At 42.8% G+C, this 21,988-nt stretch overlaps 1 protein-coding gene across 3 annotated transcripts in view; it reads right to left on the reverse strand.

The window, feature by feature from the left end:
• Positions 1-19,212, reverse strand: part of rtkna (rhotekin a) — a 51,966-nt gene extending 32,754 nt beyond the window's left edge. For 2 of the 3 annotated variants that reach the window (XM_070904756.1, XM_070904758.1), the window contains exon 1: positions 19,102-19,212. In XM_070904756.1, the coding sequence (XP_070760857.1) occupies positions 19,102-19,212 (111 nt within the window). Of the gene's footprint in view, positions 1-3,405; positions 3,442-19,101 lie in introns of those variants that run through there. The other variant, XM_070904757.1, reaches the window with a different exon arrangement.
• Positions 19,213-21,988: the final 2,776 nt, after the last annotated feature.

A 21,988-nucleotide genomic window follows, 5' to 3' on the forward strand; every position in this document is an offset into this window, starting at 1 on the left:
CTGTGGTGTCTCGAATCTGCAGAACTATCTGAGGCATGGCCAGAGCTAAGTTTAGGGTCCGGGAGCGTGTGAGAGGTCAAACATGAGTCCCGGGTGAGGCAGCAAGAAACTTCCACCTGACCCCCACACAAGCCCGTCATCACCCAGGGCCAGAGGATGAGTTTCCATGACTTGCTCAAGGACTTCTATAGAACTTGTTGATAAATATTAAAATAAAAGTGGTAATTTATCAGCCTATGACATGTTTTCATCTCACTACACCTCCAAGTTTGGGTTTTCAGGTTTAGGTAATAGTGATGGGTCAGTTCTGGGTCCTAATACCTCAAAAAATACAACAACTACAGCAGAACCCAAAAAGGGATTCTCTCAGTCTTTCATCAGATGATATCACTGGTCTGATCTGTAGCAGCCAGCTGTAGCAGCTTAATGCTGCACCCGTTCTGAGTAGACCCAGTGAGGGCAACACACATAGAGAAAGTATTGTACTTTCACAAGACGATGACCGACTTACAGAATGAAATGCTCGAGATAAATCCTGCTTTTATAACTGGGGCAAAAATTAATGACTTCAGAAACCCTTTAACAAATGTCCACATTTAACTCTGGCAAAGCCACTATCCATGTATTCAAGGCCAGTCTGCAGGCTAAAATTAGACCAGGGAGAAAGTGTCCATCTACGGCCCTCGGGCTGTCAATGGGGAGAAGCGGACTGGACAGGGGGACAGAGCCCGAAGAAGGCTGAGAACCAGGACAGGAGAAGAAGACAGGGGGACATTAAAAGCAAAGCAAATTAAAAAAAAAAAGTATGTGTGTATCCGGGTCTGTGGTGACAGGAAATGGTGTGTATGTGTCTATTAACGGCAGTGGGTTCAGTGACATCATGTTGTCACTCCCGGTGGGAAACAGTAATTACACAAGCCCATTTCCTGTTTCCCATCAGCCACCTCTCTTCTGAGGGGAATCCTGTATTCTGTGGGCAAAATGCTTTTTACACTTTGCATGTGACTGAAGAAAAAGCACTGCAGTGACTCTCTTACAGGCCTCATCATCGAGGAGGGAAAGACGAAAAAAAACAAGTGCATTGGAGCCAAGAATGCAGTCATTCCTATTACAACAGACTTGTTTAAACCTGAAGAGCAGAAAAGTTACTTCCTACTGAGCTTGAAAATAACACAATGGCTGCTCTCTCTCCCCTCCTGGCAGAGCAATTATACAAGCCTGAGGAATGCTGGAACTACTCAGGACATGCAAGATCTTTTCACTTCTTAATTTTCTTTTTTAAATGACAGACACTTATATCTTCTGAAATGACCAGTGCAGAAAAACAGTAACAAACAAGGTGTACCTCTGTGTATGAGATGAATGTGTGTGCATGGGGTGGCTTTCAGATTTGCTGCAGGTAAAAACAAAAAGGAGGAGAAGGGCTTACAGTGTAATAACTGCAGGTCGTGATAACCCAACAGGACGTTTGTGAAAAAGACCCTGGAGCAAAAAAACATCCACAGCTAGCTGAAATTACAGTTAGACTGTGGGCCGTGCAGACCAGCCACATACAAAGAATCCCTGTCTCATAAACCCACCCAGGCAGAGGAGACATGGGGGGGGGGGGGGGGGGGGCATGTGAGTGTTTACTAGCAAAAATGCTCTTATGAGTTGAAGACGAGCACGACTTTATATCCAGCAAACTGAAACTCTCCCTGGTTAGAAATGCCCCTCGCTGCAGCTGACCGTGACCTCTGAACTCCCTGTGAAGGAGGAGAAGCGACAAGAGAGTTTTCCCACAGGGCTGAATAAGGGGGCCCATCATCTTGTGATTATACATTCCTACCCTTGCAAATTGCATTCGCAAAAATAAAACTGAAACTGAGACAACAAAATGCTTAGATGCACAAAAGGTCTTGCCAGTTATCTACATTCCACCATAATGCCCAAGATTCAATATTCAGACAGCGCCACTTTCCAGTCTGTGTCTGAGCTGTAAACAAGTTTCTTCATCAAAGGAGGCTCTGTGACAGGAACTAATAAGCTGATTATTGCCCGATCAGCTTGTTGGTAGAAAACACCTCGTGATAGCTGGTCTGTGACAGTGCATTTCAGGATACAGACACTATAAAAGCCTCAGGAAAATCCCTTTTCCACTGTACCCTTGAGCAAGAGTGGCTCTAAAGTTTAATGACCGTTTCAAAGACAGACCAACATTTAGGGAACCATAACATTGCAGAAAGAGAATAGACTAGGCTTCACGCAAGCTGAACTTGCGCAGGAGTGTGTGTTACTTCATAGCTACTATCTCTTATGTGGTAAAAAGCCAGACACCTGGCACACTCTGTGGCACTTGGCACAGGTAGATAAACAAAGAAACACCTCGCACATGAAAACGATGCCAGACTGCTAGCAGGTACAACACACCAGTGAGTGATATCACCTCTCTTGCAGCCCCTGTGTCACACAGCTGAAGGCTTTTTGGACTAGTTTTCAGTTGACATAGTGAGAAAGAAACAGCCTGCTTTTTTACACCTCTAAACAGCTGCGGCACAGACAGCCAATATCTTTTCAGATTATGGGGTCGGAATATAAAGTATATTAGAATTTCTCTTGAAATCCCCCTGAAATTCCTGTAACATTTCCAATGGCCATGTGTCTCCTCTTTCTTTCAACTCTGTTAAGAATGAAAAGACACATTCTTCAGCTGTTTCCTCTGAAACCGTTAAAGGGACAGAGATTGCTGATACTTGTAAAAAAAAAAAGGTGGTTACATATTACATTAATGACAAAACCTTTGTCATGTTATATGGAATAACTCCTTTCTCTGTCTTTCTCTGAACATAATACTAGCCTACACACACACACACACACACACACACACCCTCCCATAGGGACTTATGAGGCCCATATGTGCAGCTGTGGACTGTGTGTGAACCCCAGTTGGAAGGGGAGACAGACAGGGAGAGATGGATAGCATGCAGTGTTGTTTTCTGTTTGCTGTCAGTGGGAGCTTTGCCATCTGTAAAGGGGGAGACCACACCGGTGTCAGCTCGACTTGTTTGTCACATAGAAAGATTCTTCAACCAACCCCTCTGTAAACTTTCCAACACCCAGAGGCACAGCTGCAGACTCAGTCAGCTAACACAGTGATGCACTATGCTTTAGAGGGGACAGACAAGTCTGACAGGAGATTTCAGTTATTAGAGCCTGCTTGTATTCGGGGTGGAGAGTCAATCAGTCAAGAAAAAGAAAGTAAAACAGTCTGATACATGATCACACACACACACACACACACACACCTCTCCCACTGACACACCTTGCAGCGTTGAGATAGTGTAAAAACTGATGTCAACATTGCAAATAAGAGGAAATGAGAATAAAACACGCGATGGTCAACTGGAAATTGAAATGAACTTTTACCTGTAAACTGAGTGCAATCTGACGGATGTACATCATGTTGAGGTCCTCCAATATCCACAATTTTTCCTCCATGTTTGCGAATTTATCAACTGGCATCCTTAAGGCAGATATCCACAAAATAACGTCTTCTTGAAGTTAATGGTCCGGCTCATACCCCGCAGGTACCGGGGAGAGAAAGTTCATTATGGCAGAGTCCTGTCGTTCTATCAGTGCGTAAAACAATGCGTAAAAGTCCCTCTCCCCATCCAAAACAACCTTGTCGCTTCGGGAAAACAGACAGAGGTGGAGTGGATGACAGCATCGGCTGCACTGACAGGGTCACTGTCCATAAAAATCCCCCCAACCCGTTCACGGTGCGTATTCTCCTTCTGTACTTTTCTCCGGGCAACAAAGATCCTCTCAAACACCCACAGTCTACACCCAGCGGCAGCGGGGAAAGAATGGAGCCTTTTAAAATGCAGTTCTTCTCTTTGTGTCCCTGTGTCCCGATTGTGAATGCCGTCTGTCCTCTGTGAGACAAGAGACCTCTCCACAAAAGGGCATCGCCTCTGCGGGAGTGATCGACACAACTAGTCCTCTGTGTGCGCCCTGACGCTCCCCAACTCGGCGCTACGTTAACCCCTACGACGCGCCTCTGGTGATGGTAATGAACTTAAAAAAAAAAAAAAAAACTAAAAAAAGAAGAAAGAGGGAGAGATCACTGTAGAAGACCCGACGCCCTTTTAAACAAACAAATAGCAAATGCCACACCACCACACAAGCATGGCGGGGTGGGGAGCTTTGTTCTTTTTACTGGCTTGATAATAAATGGAGAAATTATAACCGTGTCAGCTGGCGCTCTTCATGAGGGGAGTGAAAACTAACACCCAGAGATGTTAGGCTATCTAAAAAAAAGGTGTGATGCATAATGTCAGTACATCAGTCCGATTTCATTTCCTTTTTTAAACAAAAGATTCGTTTTTAAAACAAAATGAAAAAAAAAAAGATTCATCCAGATGCAACTTTATGCCGTTGTTAAAAACTGACCAACTGAAAGCGCAGATATCTGAAGAAGGAAACATGTACCTTAGTAGGGCACAGGGTCACAAGCATTTGGCAAATTCAAATGCATATTTCATAGCACGGATCGTTTCAATCTTTTATCGCTTAACCTTTTAAATATTAATCATTAGTCTGTCCTGGCAAATTTTAACATATCCAACAAAAATATCGGTTCACGCGTCAAATGAACACGTAAAATGAACAGTGTTGCGTAAAGTTAGATGGTACACAAATATACGAGGAAGTTATAAAGGAAGAAATGTTTCCCTACTTTGAAATAATAAAACATTTAAAGGCATGAGCCAGGGAGAGGAGAGAATCCCAAAGTTTACTCCACGTGACTTTCAGCCATAAACAGCGCTGATGGTTCCGCTTCTGTCCTCTGGGGAAAGTGGTTTACAGCCAATCTGCATTTGCTCTCCAGAACACGCCCGTCAAGTAGCAGAAGACAGACCCAAAACATTCGTCCTGTTCTCCTCTCCAGCGCGTTAATCCTGGACCTGATACAGCTGTGTGTGTGTGTGTGTGTGTGTGTGTGAGTGAGTGAGTGAGAGAGAGAGAGAGCACGTGTGTGTTTTGTGTGTATCCTCCACAAGCCGACCCCTCAACAGGAAGTCGGCGTCACATTGCGCACCGCTCACCGAGGCACACTCATTACAACACATACATTCTTCTGGTATTCACCAACACCAACGCGGGGGGGATTTCAGGAAGGAAGATCATTCCTTACAGGAAAGTATTAGGATGACTGTTTTGATGTATGCCACTTTGACATGACTTTTGGGACCACCCCTCTCCACACACATGCCCATATGGTACTCCATCACTCCAGAGCATGTCCTCTAAACTCTTTCACACAGGCAAACAGTGAAAACAAAGGAGCTGTAAAAAGCCCTTTCACCTCAGAGGAGAGGAGCCAGGGGTGCCAGTAGCAAGCCGGGTCATTTCCCCAAGAAAAGCCTCCACCCTCGAGAGTTTAAATCACCCGGCTAATCTCTCGCCGACACCAACATACACACAGTAAGAGCAGAGATTTATTGCTCTTGAGGTGGAAAGAGAAATAGTTGAGGTGAGTGCACAGAGGGAGGGTTATGGGTGCTCACAAAACATTCTGGGACGCTTGTGCGAGTGTGTGTGTGTGTGTGTGTGTAAGCATTCAATTCACAGTTCCCTGTGTGTAGATTCATATCCAGTCAATCCCCTCTGAAAGTCGATCTGGCATGCTGCTGAACTGGAAAAATATTCACTTAACAAGAACTTAAACACTATACAGAACTGTGTTGAAACAGGCGTGGCTCCTTTAATGCAGCTTTTCCTCACAGATGCTTTTTCATTGATAGATGTGGATGTTTTAAATGTTTTAAAGAATGAACAAGCAACAGGACAACAAGTTATTATTCCAACGTCACTTAATCCATTTAGTCTTTCTTTAGTCTCTCTATTACACCGGCAGCAGTTCCTTGAAGCAGAACGTGCTGCAGGTAAATCTCCCTGCAGTAAAACACAAAGACTGACGCCTTATGACGAAAGCCTAGAGGCTGAACAGAAACAGACAGAAAACAGCTATTATCACAATGACAGGGCACGCTGGCAGGCAGGCGGGCGACCTGCTCAAACACAGAGCAACGCTGCCTCTTGGCCAGGAGCCACTGTGGACGAGGCAAACTCAGGTATTCAGAGACAGTACATTAGTGCTGAGGCCTGACTGGGATTTTGCTGTGTTAAATGGTGATTATCTACTGATGGGACGGTGGATTAGCAGTATGTGACTAAATGCTTGGTCTGACTGTAGCGGGGCCAGATGTGCTAATTGGCCGCCATGAGGGAGGAGTGAAAGCAATATATTACACAATCAGTTAATCCAACACGAACTCTGAGGTTTGATCAAACGGGGAGGATTAGGTAAACAGGACACCGACAGGAACCACTTGTTCCATGAAAAGATTAGAAAATTTGGGTAAAATCCTTCATCCCAAACACACACACACACACACACACACAAGCACTGACCCTTGCGTAATAGGTTCTGAGGGGGTTGGACTGCTTTCAAGACAATAGCCGGTGCATGTCTTGTTTCTAAACGGATGTGTGGAGGAATATGGAAAACTTCCTGTCCATGCACTACACAACTAATCAGCTGGAGGAAGCATGCTGGAGTCAGCCAGAGAGACACTACAGACAAGTGTTATATTTGTAGTTTTTGATGTGGAGGAAAGAAAAGGTATCAATTGTAAGACAGATTTGTATTTTCATCTTTTAAAACATTAGTTTTTGGTCAGTCAGGTGGACTGTGATGATATTTTGTGCAATGAAGTGACAATGGAAGGAAAGGCTGTCCAGACAATTGGACTCCATTCAATTTGTGCGTTAGAATAAAAGATACAATGAAAGTAAAAAAGTAAAACATACAAATGTTCTCATTGCAAATGTAAGAATATATTTATAGTGTTGGTCATCATTTTCTTTCTGCTTTAATACCTTTCTTGCCAAAGTGCTTGACGAAAAACAATCTTAAGTAATAACGTTTGGTGGTAGTAACCCTCATTGCACAGGAAACTGTGCGTGTGCACAACTACAGCAAAGGTCAAAGCTGAACCAGGGAGTTGGTCTGTAAATTCACTTACATCGAACAGTTTGGGCAATCATTTTACAGTTTGCCTTCATTTTCTCTTCCAAGTAAGTTTGTCTAACCTGGGGGTTTGTTTAAAACCTGTATGTTTGCCTTCAGGTTTCCTGCCTATCACAATTCTTTTTAGGGATGATGCTGTGTTTCCAGATCTCAGCAATTCACTTGGTGCATTGAATGTCATAGTTAGCTATAGGAATGAAGGCAAAAGCTATGAAAACAAGACTTTAGTTGTAATAAATCACAATCATCCTTTAATATTACCAGACTCCATATGCTTCAGAATACAGAGTATGCCTAGTGTTCAGACAGACAGTCTGCTAAATACAAAAAAGAACCCTAAGGAGATCCATATGATACTCTGGAGAGAGTAAAGAAAACAAACACACTGATCATTATCATACAAATGTTATTTTCAACTCCTAATCACCAGCACTATCTTATCGCCTCAGATAACAACGCCACATTTTATCTTCCCAACTGTAGAGTCTGTGCTTAAGGTTAAAAGCTGTCTTTAGTCTAACGCACAGTGTGGCAGCAGAACAGGGCAGGGAAACAGGAGAGGGCCCCAGGCCAGCCGGGGCCCCAACCACAACAAAGAACCCTGACTGTCACCGAGACCCAATCTGAAAACTGAACCCCACCCAAACCACGACTCCCACTCACCAACTGAGACATACGTACACAGACACAGACCTACACTTACGTATGCAAACACACACCCAGGCATAAACAAACACTCTGTGAACCATGTGAACATAGTACACATACACACACACACAATTAAAGTGTGTCAAAATATGAGACGAATGCTGCTGATCAAGGTTTGTCTGTCTGATTATGGCCTGCCAAGCAAACGTCCTCCCTGTGTTTTCACACAGAGGGCAAAGAAGTAAAATAAGACCGAATTATTACAGCGCCTTAGTGAAGTGTATTCTTACACTCTCAGACGCTTGATTTCACAAGGACAGTGAGAAAAGAGGTATCTTTCAACTGATTTATAGTCGCATACTGAAAACGGGATCTGCCAAAGCAACGGGTTACAAACCTGTTCCTGTAAAATGTGAGTCACAAATAAAAATCACACAAATTTTTGTGACAATAGGAAGATGACAGATAAAATGAAACTTTCTGTGACCGTGCGTAGTTACAGAGAGACAACTGATCTGCTCAACACAGGAAAAGACAGACAGAAAGAAACCAGCAACAGTTTAAAAGTAAGTCTACTAAAAAAAATAAAAAAAAAATCAGCCTCAACCGATTTGAATATCACAGGCCTTCAATTACACGGCTGTGTTACGGCAGGCGCTGGGTCACATCTGTTCCACTTGACGACAGCAGCGTGTGATGAGCTGTGAAACCAGACGTATCGTAAGAGAAATCCCCCTGGAGGCCAGTTCTCAGTTATAGAGCATGAACAACCTGCGCTGACAGCTACGCACTCGTAACTCAGACACAGAGACGGAGTAATGACACTGTAAATCTCATCGACGGCCTACCTTGTTATTAGGCGTATCAGTTTCCGTCTGATCTAACTCCTACTTTAAGATTAGATACAGGGGATGTTATGATGATGCATGTCGTAGAGAATGTAATGAAATGTTGGACGTGGGCCTACAAATCATACAGCTGGTGTTCTTCTTCTGCTGGAAATCCCATATTGAAGAAAAACATGTATGCGTCACAGTCCATGGATTAGCTTAGAAAAGCTGGAGGAGTAGCCTGCCTCATCACACGCAGCAATAACAGGACAGGGAGTCTTTTAAGCACCTGGTCTCATCTTATTTCTCAACATGAGCCCTTGTACTGTTGGCTATGAAGGAAAAACAGGCTCGAGTGCTCAGTCATACACATACCTATAGAGACAGTGGAGCAGCGTGTCAGGAAGAAGCAGAGCACTCTGGCTGCTTCCCAGAATCATTGCTGACTTTCAGGAACGCTACCTCAGCCAGTCACAGGAGACTGCAGCATCTCATCACTCTGACGAACCGGGCAGCTCAGTGAAAGAGAAACGTGCTCGTTAGGCAATTCATCCACATTGATTTCTACCCTCTGGGGTGCAGGCTGTGCAGTAGCAGAGTCAGGTATGTTTGGATTTAAGAGGATATGTACACTGAGGCAATTCATTTAGTATTTAAAAATGTGAAAGCTTTCCTGAACTTTTTATTAATGACTGTAAGGTGAATATAAAGTGAATGTCAAATCTCTAAGGGAAAGGTGACTAAAAAGAGAGAAAAGTGCATCTTGGCTCCTGCAGAATCTGAAATGGAGCAATGGCTCCCTCTGCAGAGCGCAAACAGCAACGCAGCAAGATGTGCCACCATGTGGAACAGTAAGTTGAACAGTGCTTTACTAGTTAATAATAATAATAATAATAATAATAATTACACATTAAGTTGAGATGTGTGTCCTTATAAATGTGTTAAACTTGAACAATTCTAAGGAGAAGAGACTGAGAAAGAGAATGAATGTTTGTGAAGGTAACATGCTCCAATTCCTCTCCAAGTTAAACAAGACACAACAAAGACGAACTCCACAGATGAGACAGAGAGTTGTGAAGAGAAAGACAGAACGAGACTCATTGTTCCATATATGAATAGCCAGGGGTAGAAAAAAAACATGTGAAATTCTGCACTTTTATTTGCCGTGAGGTCATTTCTGCCAGACCATAATAAATATTTTTAGAAGAGCTCACACCAAGAGACTGCTGTTTGTAGTAAAAGTCTGTCTGGGAAAAATCTAAAACAGAAGCCACAAATGTAAACATCTGCAGAAACAATATGAGAATCTAAACATCTGCAGAGCAGTCATCAGGGAAACCATATCTCAAACTGACAGGCATAACATCTTTAAAGGTTACTGATTTCTGGTCAGCTAGGAGCGAGGGAGGAGGAAATCTAATGAGGCAATTGCCTGAACAAGGTACTGAACATGATGTCAATACTTGGGGACCATTCCGGTCAGCGATTTTGTTAAAATGAATTGAGATCTTTTACCCGCACCCTCACTCTTTTATGTACCCGGCGTTCATGTTTTGGAATAATGCTCATGCTCAGGTGCAAATTTAATTCAGCACTGACTTTACATTTAATAAAAATATTTACTGGTGTTATTTTAGTTGTCTTGCTTTCAAGATCATATATTTGAGTTTTTTTTCATTACTTGTTTGAAAATTAAATCACCCAAATCATCAGCCGCAAACATCCTTTAGTCAGCTGGTTTTCTCATCTGGCTGGATAGTCACAACTGTGGGGAATCCCCTGGCGAGAGCCGAGTCTGGATTACATATACACACACACAGTACAAAGTAAAATACATATTGTATTTGATAAAGTGTGTATAATGTGCCCTACATATTGTATATGTATATGTACTGTATATCGACTAGTCATTTAGTCTATTAAATGCCAGAAAATAGTAAAGAATGCCCATCAAACTTTCCCAGAGCTCAAAGTCTTCAAATGTCTTATTTTGTCCCACCAACAGTACAAAATTCAAAGATATTCAATTTAAATTCAAATTCTCACATTTGAGAAGTTAAAATCAGCAAATATTTGGCATGTTTGCTTAATGAAAGACTTAAACAATCAATTATCAAAACAGTTGATAATAATAGTTCGTTTTCTGACTAGTTGATTTATCGACTAATCGTTTCAGCTCTAATTAGATTGTGTGATGGTGATTTCTTCTCCTCAGTGTAGTATATAGTACTGTCATTTTTAAAACCGTCTTCAATTAAACAAAATCAATATATTTTACAGGTTTTTTAACTGATGCATCTAATTTGGACACTGATCATTTGTCTTCTGCTGCTATCATATTTGAAATTGCTGAATGCCTCTTTAAGTGGCATTCAACCTGATCCACATATTATGAATGTTTTTGGTAATATGATTGTTTGTTTCAACTTTTAAGTCCTTTTCCATACAAGTTTATTTCGTCTACCCTTCATGTTTCATGCTATCGTCATAGAGGCGTCCACAGTATCTTTCCTGCCTACAGTATAGGTGATTAAGCATCCAAATCCACCTGAGTGAACATCTAGACAAGCTGATGGCTTTCTTTTTCTTGAAGTGGGTAATAATGGAAAGCTAGCAACAGACACGGTAACAAATAGTTGCTGAGACAGCAGGAACGATACAGAACGATACAACAAGATCTGACACCTCACCGTCTGCCACTGGGCCCAGTAAACAAACACATTAAAACACAGACATGCTGGCAGGAACTAGTGCACTACGCAGCATGCAGGGAAGGCAGACATGCATAATAGACCCATCTGCTCTCATAAAGTGAAACACCTGCTCGGCATCATCAAAACAGAGAGCAACATCATTGTCGGTTGTGCCCTCTTTGCCCTCTCCTCTCCACAAACACATCTAGTGGTCTCCTGGCCAGGCTGTGCTGAAAAAGTGTCCTTTTCATCTAAAATACTGTTTAAAATTTAGACTCAATGCCGCACTAAATTATTTGGTACAAAGGGTCTTTTTTGTTTTTTTTTACACAGTACGAGGACAGAACTGCAATACAATACCTATATCCAACTAAACACCTACAGTTCCTGGTTATTACACACAAATCACAGTGGGCATGCAGGTGACTTAGCTTGAACTCAACACTTTGTAACTCAGTGCTACTGCACAAAAAGGAAAACAATAGTCAGAATCAGTGCAGGAACAGGCATGCACAACACAACCACACACACACACACACACACACATCTCTAAACACTCCTCAGTATCGACTCCTTTCACAGTGTATTCCTCTCTAAAGAGAGGCCATGACTCCAACTATTTCACAAGAAACTCAAAAAATGAGAGAAGAGACTGGAATAGAAAGAACAGTAGAGAACATGTAGCACAGTGGGCTGACATAGACATGCCCCATATTCTTCAGCCTTAGTGGCTGTGTGGAATTGAAGGTTAATGACTTGTCCCTAGTGAAGGTACAGGCTAAACTTGGAGCATAGAGTGTTGTAATGGATTCACAGAGAGTACAAGGTGACTTTTTTCTCACTGCTTATATGGGTTTATGCTACCTTATTGTTAAGTATTTTACACTAGTAGTTCACCGTTGACCTGTTTGGTCTGCATGTCCATACAAAATATAAGCCAGACATGTCTGCTTTTGTGTCACTTTTGTAACAGAGGGCCTCCTTTATTTTGATCATTCCAGCAAGATTTACAAGAAAAAATAGAAAAGGCGGAAAGAAACTGTTTTATCTATTTATAAGTTTGCATAAGCAACTATTTGTGTCCAGCCTAGCATGTTTGTCAGAGAAATGCATTTTTCCACATAGAGACAAAGCATCTCATGTTTCTAAGCCCTGTGTGATAAGTCAAAGGGAGCTGACCACAAGTGTCCTGGATGGTAAACGAAACCACGCATTGGAATCTGTGTGTGTGGGTGTCTTTTTGTCAATGTTTAACGGAGGAGTACGCAGAGGGGGTCTTATGTTCACAGGAAGAAGATAACTTTGGCATGAGGCAGTCAAGTTCTGTTTTACAGTGTGTTAGCGCCGGGCGCGATATGTTAGGGTTAAGGTCTCTAGTGGGGTGTGTATACAAAGATGAACAGTGAAAATAGATTGAGAGATAAAAGGGAAATAAAACAAACAGTAATCTTCTATGGCTGTCTAGAGGTAAAGACAAAGGAGGACTTCCTCTGTGTAATCTGGATCAGGAAAGTGGGTTAGCCCGACAGTACATGACAAAAAAAACCAATTTTCCTGCTGTATCAGGGGACCTGAGCCTCAAAGAAGTAGTGTGGCCCACATTATGGCTCTCCTGGGGAAGGGAGGCATTGAGGTTACTCTGATTCAAAAGCATTATCCACTTCGCCAACCAAGGTAGAAAGTGAACTAGACAGGTTTGATGATGCATGGAGGAAGTTTCCCATCTGGGGGAGTGGGAAAGTATCCAGTGATTACGCCACCTCCATCTATCTCTCCGTCTGTCTGTTAACCGAGTCACTGCCAGTGACAGCCTCGCTCAGGACAGCGTACACTGAGTGAACAAAGCCTGTCTATGTCTGCCAATATGCAATGGACCTTGTTCAAGGAGACACTGCTCCTTAGTCACTGTCTGAAGGTGTGTGTGTGTGTGTGTGTGTGTGTGTGTGTGTGTGTGTGTGTGTGTGTGTGTGTGTGTGTGTGTGTGTGTGTGTGTGTGTGTGCGTGCGTGCGTGCGTGAAACAGAGGCTGACTGACTGCTGTTAACATGAATGACTAATGAAGAGTTGAACACAGCAGCTTTCATTCATAACACAGACTGATAAGTGGGGTTGTGAATGTGCAGGCATACATGAAGAGGCAGACATCTTTGAGCTGGATACTGACAGTATGTGTGACTCACTTCCTGTGTGTGCACTATCTTTACTCTCTCTAACGCCTTGGTCAGAGTGAAGTCCTACACAACAAAATGTACTGTGGTTGGGTGGAGTTCACTACTGCAACATCAGCAACAGACCCTCAGCTGTTAAACTGTACCCTGACACCAACTGCCACATAGACACACAGGCCACTAACCACATTCCAAGGCCAAAACACTTATGCCTAAAAATATGTATGGCTCTCACACTAAGAGCCATACATATGTCCATTTACAGCGACGAGGACCTGGAAATAGATAACTGAATGGCATCATAAAACTGGAACAAAGCAGCAAATAAGGGAAAGGAGAGAGAAAAACATAATACCCATTGCTAAAAATGTAAACTGCACTTCAAATTAACATCAGATTTTATCTTCAAAATGCCAATTTTACCATTTCTCCAAGCCAAGAATTGAATGGTTTGTCCAGCATGTCCGGTCAGTGAGACTTAGATAAGATAAGGCAGTGAAGGAAAGCACTGTCCTTGGGTCTGTGGAGGGGACCAATGCAGGGGTCAGCCCAGGAGGACATCCGCTATCTATGAGACTAATGTCGTGTGCGTGTGTGTGGGTCACATGAAGTAGGACAGAACCGAGACCTTCGGGCTTTTGAGGCCCAACAACAAGTGAACAAATCTATAGTATATGAGGATCGTCAGCTGTTGTTCAGATAGCTCACAGTGAAAATGAACAAATTAGAGAGCCAAAGAGATTATTACTGCATAACAGCAAGGACATTACATGAATTAGATTTGATGTATGAAATTTCCCTACAAAGAACTGGTCCATTGTGTTAAATAATAAACTACAACATAACCTTGCCTTGTTGCACAAAAAAATAAAGATTGTGCAAATGCGAGCTCAATAATGAAAGAAGTAAGAATCTTTATTAAATACATCATTTGAACAATAAAGTTTTGTTCTCTCTTTCACCAAACTTATTAGGCAAACAGTCCAGTCATTACCATGGGAACAATAGCGGGACATGGTTGAATTTTGCTCACGGCTTGAAGAAACTGAGATTAAACAACTTTTCATTTGTTCTAACACTGAGAGGCTGAGTGGGAACAGTGCTCCACAATGACGTATACACAAAGCCCGGGTAATAAAACAGAAAGTTAAACATTTGCTAGTTAAAATATCCCTCAGCATACCAAGAGAGCCTCCAAGCAGAAAGCGCCAGTGGTCGAGCTTTGTTTGAGAGGAAGGGTCTTAGAAGGGGTAAACGTTTCCCTGGCATCTCCCCTGCACCCCTGCAGTGTTCAGCATGCCAGAAAGCCTTGAGGGTGCACAAACACTTTAGAGTTCATACAGATTTAAGCACTACTGGGTAGTCCCACACTAATTTGGAAGATTAAGCTAAAAAAAATCCTATATCATAACATTCTCACAGAACTCTATGTCGGCCAGTTTTGGAGACTGAACACTGTAGTTGTTCAAGAAAAGTGGGAGAATACATCCACTCTTAAGAACACCAGGCCTCTGAGCCCCTTTGCCTGGCATTTCATGCGCCAGCACAGGGCTTGGTTTTGGGCTACAGAGCAGTGATGGCCCATTGTTCTCTGGGTACACAGAGTTGCCTTGAGAGGGAGACTCGGGGGAAGTTTTGGCATTCCTTGAAAGCGACCCTTTTCTCAATGGGTTCATGGTCCGAGGTGCTTCCTCTTGCTGGCAAAAGTGTCTTCCTGGCAGCATCTATACAACCTCTCTTCCTCTGCGTATGTGAGGAGGCAAACATATGCTTACATAAACAGGCTTAGTTCATCACAGTTTTCTGCCAGGCCACATTAAACACTAGCAGAAGCCACACAGAGAGGCTGCTGAACACAAGGCTATAAACCATACATCCAAGCATCTGGAGAAAACATATCAGTTAGACAATATCTCAGACTTGGGAGAAATAACGCCACTGATGTTCAGTTTCCACAGATAAAAGCAAAATATTCCTCATACCTGACAGATCAGTAGTGTGTTCAGTTTGGATACTTACTGGTGAGAGTGTGTGGATCTACAGGGTGGAGAAGGGCAGAGCACCAAAACCAACCAAACCACAGCTGTTAAAGCTTTTACTCAACACAAATGGCAGAGTCCCAGACCTTGCCATACACTCCTGCAGGCTGGGAGAGTGTGTGGGTGGATGGGTGTGTCATCACACACGCATCTAACCACTTCCTGGCCGTGCATAGTTGGTGGTAGCCACAGTGGTGCGGGCTAGTGGGGACCATCCTTGAGTTAAACATAATGCGGAGTCGGAGAATTGAAATAGAGGACGTTCCATCCCCACCTCCATAATAATAACCGCACTGGCCCGGGCTCCCACTGCATGCCTGGGTGGCTTCAGCTGAAACAGCAGAGCCGACGAGGGCCGAGATGGAGCAGAGCGCAGAGACACACTGGTGGCCTTGTGGATCAGAGAGGAGGGATGTCAAAAGCAGATGTCTTCTCTGCTCCCACCGAGAGCAGCAGGCAGAGGATCGACAGGACGCCTGCAGAATGGATTTCTGGACAAACGCTGTATGAGCATGTAATCGTTTGCTCGGCTTCTCATTCTCCTTCCACTCTCTGACCATATTACCCTGTCAATTTGTGATATGCGCACACAGCAGAATGATTCAGCGCCGCCGGACCTCAGAGGATGTGGAGTCTGAACACAGCGAGACAGACTGTCAGGACTTCTCTTGACAATCCTGAGACATTTGAATTACATTTCACATGGAAACAATGACTTACCAAGGATATAATAAGTCTACAAATCAAACTGGATGCCTGGCGATATTTTAAACATTTTAATCTTTTATTTACATAACTGATTGCCATAATTATGCACATAGTCCACAGAAATCCCCAAAGTCTGGTTCTGCAGTCTCTAGATTAATAATAGCAGCCATTTAGTTTTACAAAACCATGCTTAATTTGCCTCCAGGCACATTAACACAAACACATTATAGTGCCTTTGAGTGCATTTTTACAGTTTTTACCATCTTAAACTAATCAAATATACATACGTCACTACTTTGAATATGACCTAATGCAAGAGTTTAGGTTTGATGACATGAAGGGAGAGTCCTAACCAGCATCTTTTCTCTCCCAAATAGATGTTTTCATTGTCCACATACATACAAATGAGTGTGCAAAGCAAAGTTGGCCCTGCTCACTTCAGTCAGTCCAACAAAGGAGTCTTTCTCTATCAGCTGTTTGAGCATTGTGCATTTCATTCTCTGATAACATGTCATTGACCGACAGAGATTACAGACAAACCACCTTTAAATACCGGTACACATATTTACGTAAGAGGCTCAGATGTTGGCATAAATGAACACACACACATATACACACACGATATCCCTTGGCACAGTGAGAAGGGGGTGCTTTCACCCTGAGGTGGCCTGGTTCATTGAAATGCCACAGACTGGTTCCACAGTGGCATTGAGAGAGTCCTAAAAACACAGAGCCGGAGGAGAGTCCCAGTCTCTGAAAGAGGATCATTAGCATTGGCAACAAAGGCAGAGACACAAATTAATCTTGTATGAGAACCAGCAGAGAGCAGATTACAGAGTTAAGGAGTTAAGGAAGCACTGATTGTTGTTGTTAAAATAAAGGAAGTCTTTACCATGATAAATAACTAACACCGAGACTAAACAGGGGAAAGTAATATGAGTTGGGGCCGGAATATCCGTGAAGCTTGATTTAAAGATGAATGTGATGGTTTGGCCTGGTCAGTCCCTTTTTATACCCTTTTTATCCTTTTTGATTTTCTTTTTTTCTCCCATAAATATGTAAAGGACAGTCTTCCTCTTTCCACTTCTGCTACCTGCTCATCTAGCCCTCACCCGACCCCTCTGGCCAAATAAATATTATGGAAGATAAGTAAAGAATGCCTGCACTGCCTAAAAAAGACCATGTACAACTGCTCATCTCTCTTATCACAATGCCTCTGAGGAAAATTGCTCACACTGTTTGTACGCTCTGTAGAGAATCATCAAGTCACACCATCTGAAAATAAACCCGTAAAACACATGAGATCATTCACTCCTGCCTGGGCCACAGTACAGGCTTTAACCACATCAACACTACTGCACCTCCAGGAGGTGTCACGTGCTATTGGCCTTTACCAGCTCAGTGTGTCAGATATGAGCACCAGATCGGGATAATTCTGACTGCAGATCAATATGATGGAGTGTGCCTGACTCCCTGGGTGTTAGCGATGTTTTCCTGTGACGTGAATTATAAACAACCAGTACACATAAGCTGACATTGTGTACGCCGGCACACACACACACACACACAGACAGGGTGAAAAAGCGAGAGAGAGTCAGAGAGGGAAGGAGAGAGACAGAATCAATACCCTATCTTTTCCATTTGCCACATTGCACCATTAACATTCCTTAAGTATCCTCTTACAATTGAGTCCCCCCCTCCTTCCCTCTCCCTCATACTCTCTTCCACACACACATCCCTCTTTTTTCTGTCTAGTATCACCAAAACAATTCTGACTCTTCCAAAACTGTGTACATCTAAAATGTGTGTTTAGTTTTAATTCAACAGACACAAACACCCCTAAATCAGGAGCATGTCTCTTGACTGAATAACCAAATAGCAGCACTCTAAAGTGAAAGTAATGTGCAAACTGCCCAGGGCTCCCAGGCAAGTGTGTGTGTTTGTGAGAGAGAAAAGGAAGAGAAGGGAGATGGACAGAGGACGGACTTCCCATGAAAACAGTGTCAAAGTGGCCCATAAGTAATAATAATTAGAGGTTAGATTGGAAGTTGCTTCTGAGCCTGTCTGATCTGCCGACAAACGGTGGCTAACATGAAGCAGATGTTGACATCTTGGAGCTTTGCAGAGAGGAAGAGGAAAACATGTCTGAAGAGCACCAGTTCTAATCCAGCGAGAAACAGCTGAGAGGGATACAGCTCTGACCTAGTTCTCAACTTTTGGATGCAGCCTCTTTTTTTTTTTTTTTGACTATTCCCTTGCAGGTGACTGTCCACATGCTGCAGTCAAAACTAAAGCAGTTGAAAGACAAGTGAGCCAAGGGGTTGAAATCCAGGTGCATTGCAGAAGAGCTGTTTGGAAATTTTGCAATGTTACTCAAAGAAAGTGAGTTGAACAAGGTGAATGTCAAGGGAAGCAGAAAAGTATAATGGATTTTTATAAAACAAAAAAATGAGCCAATATGAAAAACAAATGCCATGGAATAACCAAGGTGCAAGCATCACAACTAAACTATACAATATATCAACCATGTAGGAACATTAAAACAATGTCATGGGAGACGGAACATAAAGTAAAGTTACCAGCAACCCACTACTGAGTGGCCCGGACACGCTCTTAAGTCTCTGAAGGAATATTATTGGTGTTTGGTTAGACTCGAGTAAAATGCAAAGTAGTTCGGAAATGCTGCAATTAAGAGCTTTCATTTGAGGACGTGAACGCAGCAGCAAAGCTCCCCGGTGCAATGTAATTAAAAACATCGCACAAAGCAGAGCAGGGTACACGCGCAAACGCCTTCAGAGCAAGATTAAAAGTGTGCCAAAAAAAAAAGTTAGTTTGTAGAGGGAGAGAGATCAGTCAAAGAGAATCCCCCATAGCGTGTGTGTGTGTGTGTGTGTGTGTGTGATGAGACGGCAGTGATAACTGGCGGACTATCAGGCTCTACCTGTGATGTGTCCAGGAAAACGCTCTTTCTGAACTTCCCTCGCCGTATCTCCATTTCAAGGGCAGAGCCGCGGGCAACGGTGGCTCTCGCTGTTTGATTTCGGCAAAACATCGCCTCTGCTTTCTGGCAACTTCACAGACAGTCCCGTATTAGCTGAACTTTAAGTGCGCGCAAAGGGAGGAATCGCTTCGAAAAACTGCCAAACGGCCCCGCGCGGATCCAGGCGGCACAAAACGGCCAAAAACGTCCCAAGAGATTTTAAACACTGGCGTCTCTTCTGATGTGGAAGCCGAGACTTGAGAAGTCCACTTGCGGGAAAGAAAAACGGGGTTTACGGGGTCCTTCCTTCACAGCTGACTTTACACTTTTCCAAACACTGCCCCTTGTGCGTCCAGCAGTGACACGGTGACACCCCATGTGGTGCAGCTGAGCCCTAACTTTGTCCTGTATCCGGAGACCTCTGCCGGCGGTGAATGTCGTGTAACTCTGCTGAGATTTACTATTGCAATATCTCTTGTGCCCTGTTGAAAGGCCTGTTCATGCAAGTCATTCATGGATGAAGCATAGAAACCACATCTGCGCACGACACCATTTCTTTCACCAACATTTGTCCTCCTGATTCTTTCATTATGAATTATAACTTTCAAATTATACAAAATCTGTCCATAAATTCTAAACATAGAAGACATTTATCGAAGTTAGGCTACTTTTATTTTGTGTATTTTTTCACCAATTGTAGTTCTAGGTTCATTTCAACTTATAAACATTTTTGGCAGTTTCCTACTGCCACAACATACATTTAACCCCTGGCACTCCAAAGTTGTCATTAAAACTCCCTTTAAGTAGTTTCAAAGTGAGAGCATTGCCCCGTATAATATTCACTGTGTTTAATTTAACTTGGCTGTTGTGGTTTAAATGAGCTAAAATCTATGCATGAAAGGTACTTTACAGACATGAGTTATTACCTTGGGTGACATATTCAAACAGATGCCATATTTAGGCCCATCAAAAAAAAAAAAAATCTAGAATGGGGTCTATGTAGTTCAGTCTGACATATTTGATATGGTTGGAAAGCTTGAGGTTCACTAGAATACATGGGTGAAAGAGATGTTTGGCCAAGTAATGTGCCTTTGAATGATGAATCCATCGGTGGGGCGAGCTGGGTTGATGAGGTTAACAGTACATGGCTTCTATTTCCCACAACATAAAGAGGATACCAGATAAAACAATTCCCTTGACCTGTTGAAGGACCTGGAGCTTTTTAAATGTACAGAATGTTTCAGGTGATGCTTATTTGCCACTATTTGGCCTCCTTCTTTGGGGGCTGTAAAGTTGGCAGCATGGGCTTTGCCTTCATGGTATAACATTTTATTTACGAGCATCTGCAACAGAGCATGAAGATCCAGCAGGAATGTGAGTCATAATCTGTGGCCGCACCAGGACTTTACTGGACCTGCTGTGAGTGGAATTCTGAAAGGTCAGAAGGTCATCGATGATCACCGTCTCGCTGAGGCAGAGGTCACATCCACATAGAGAGTGACAGAGGTCTGCTGGGAAGTCCCAGCCTCATGACATGAGGTGATACCGCAATGCTGCTTAGTCCAGTCCCACATGCTGGGATTCACATCCAACTCGAGACCCATAGAGTTATGAAATGTCCATCCTTGTCTCAAGATAGGTGTGTGTTTGGCTGTTCATTGTATAAGTTTCAAGTAAGGAACGTACCACATCCTCACACACAGCCTTGTACTGACACGTTGCACATCTTGCCTGAAATGCTTCAATGTCAAAATTCTTTCCTTTTTTTTTTCACTTTTCAATGATACTTTGGGCAGTTCAGTGGTGATATTACAAGAACTATTTGGTGGCAAGATGCCAGTGTTCAATAAAGCTCCACTTTCTGCACATTCAGAGACCCCAGCCGTGACCTACAGTATCACCTGAAACTATCCAAATAAAGCGTGAGCCATTAAAAGTGAGGAGAATCAGAAGGTACCCAAAAGCCATAAATAAGTTAAAAAGCCTTTAGTGATGAAAGGCAGGAAATCAGTGCATTAAGATAAAGTCTACATCAGGGTTTGTGTAATTGTGAGCCATTGTTCACTGTGATTTTCCTACTATTTACAACATAACTGCTTTAATTAACACTGAGTAGGCAATTAACTCTGAGAATCCACTGTCTGGCATCATGGTATCATGTTGTGATGGTGAGAAGGTTTTGTTTATTCTTGTCTGAATCATAAACAGCCTTGATAGTGCAATCTGTTGTCTGTCTACCAATAATAATGTTGTGTCTGTTTGTTTTCCACTTGTTTGGAACAGAAAAAATATACAGTGTTGCATTTCCCACGCTATGTTTCAACCAGATTACTTAACAGTTTGGTGCACGATGCTTACTGTAAAACAAAGTCTTGCATACACTTTAATCCAGTGATTTACCACAGACTACTAATTATGCTTAATAGTCCAAATTTATCTTTTCCTGCCTCAAAAAACACTCTCCTCCATTGGGGTTAATGGTGTTTGCACCACAATTATTATACATTATACATTATACATGCAATGATGACTGTATTTCTGCAAAGAGCGTTTGGTGCTTTTGGGAAAGGGGCTTGCATGTGCAGCCCGTTTCTCTAATCTCCCCCCAAGTCTCTTATTTGAAAGCAGGATGTTTGTTGATGTTGGGAGCTTGAGTAAATAGCTGAAGGCGCTGTAACTCATGCAGCAATGTGATCTCACTTGGATGTCTGTCTGTTTCCTAGAAGGGACTATGTGAAATGCAGATTATGTTTACACGCCTCATGCCGCTCTGGTCAGTAGGGGGTAGACAGTCACAGAGGGGAGCAGTGCTTTCCCAAGCTAGGTCTGACCCCCTTTTAACTCCTCG

Source organism: Enoplosus armatus, chromosome 4, assembly GCF_043641665.1.
Source record: "Enoplosus armatus isolate fEnoArm2 chromosome 4, fEnoArm2.hap1, whole genome shotgun sequence".
Classification (NCBI taxonomy): domain Eukaryota; kingdom Metazoa; phylum Chordata; class Actinopteri; order Centrarchiformes; family Enoplosidae; genus Enoplosus; species Enoplosus armatus.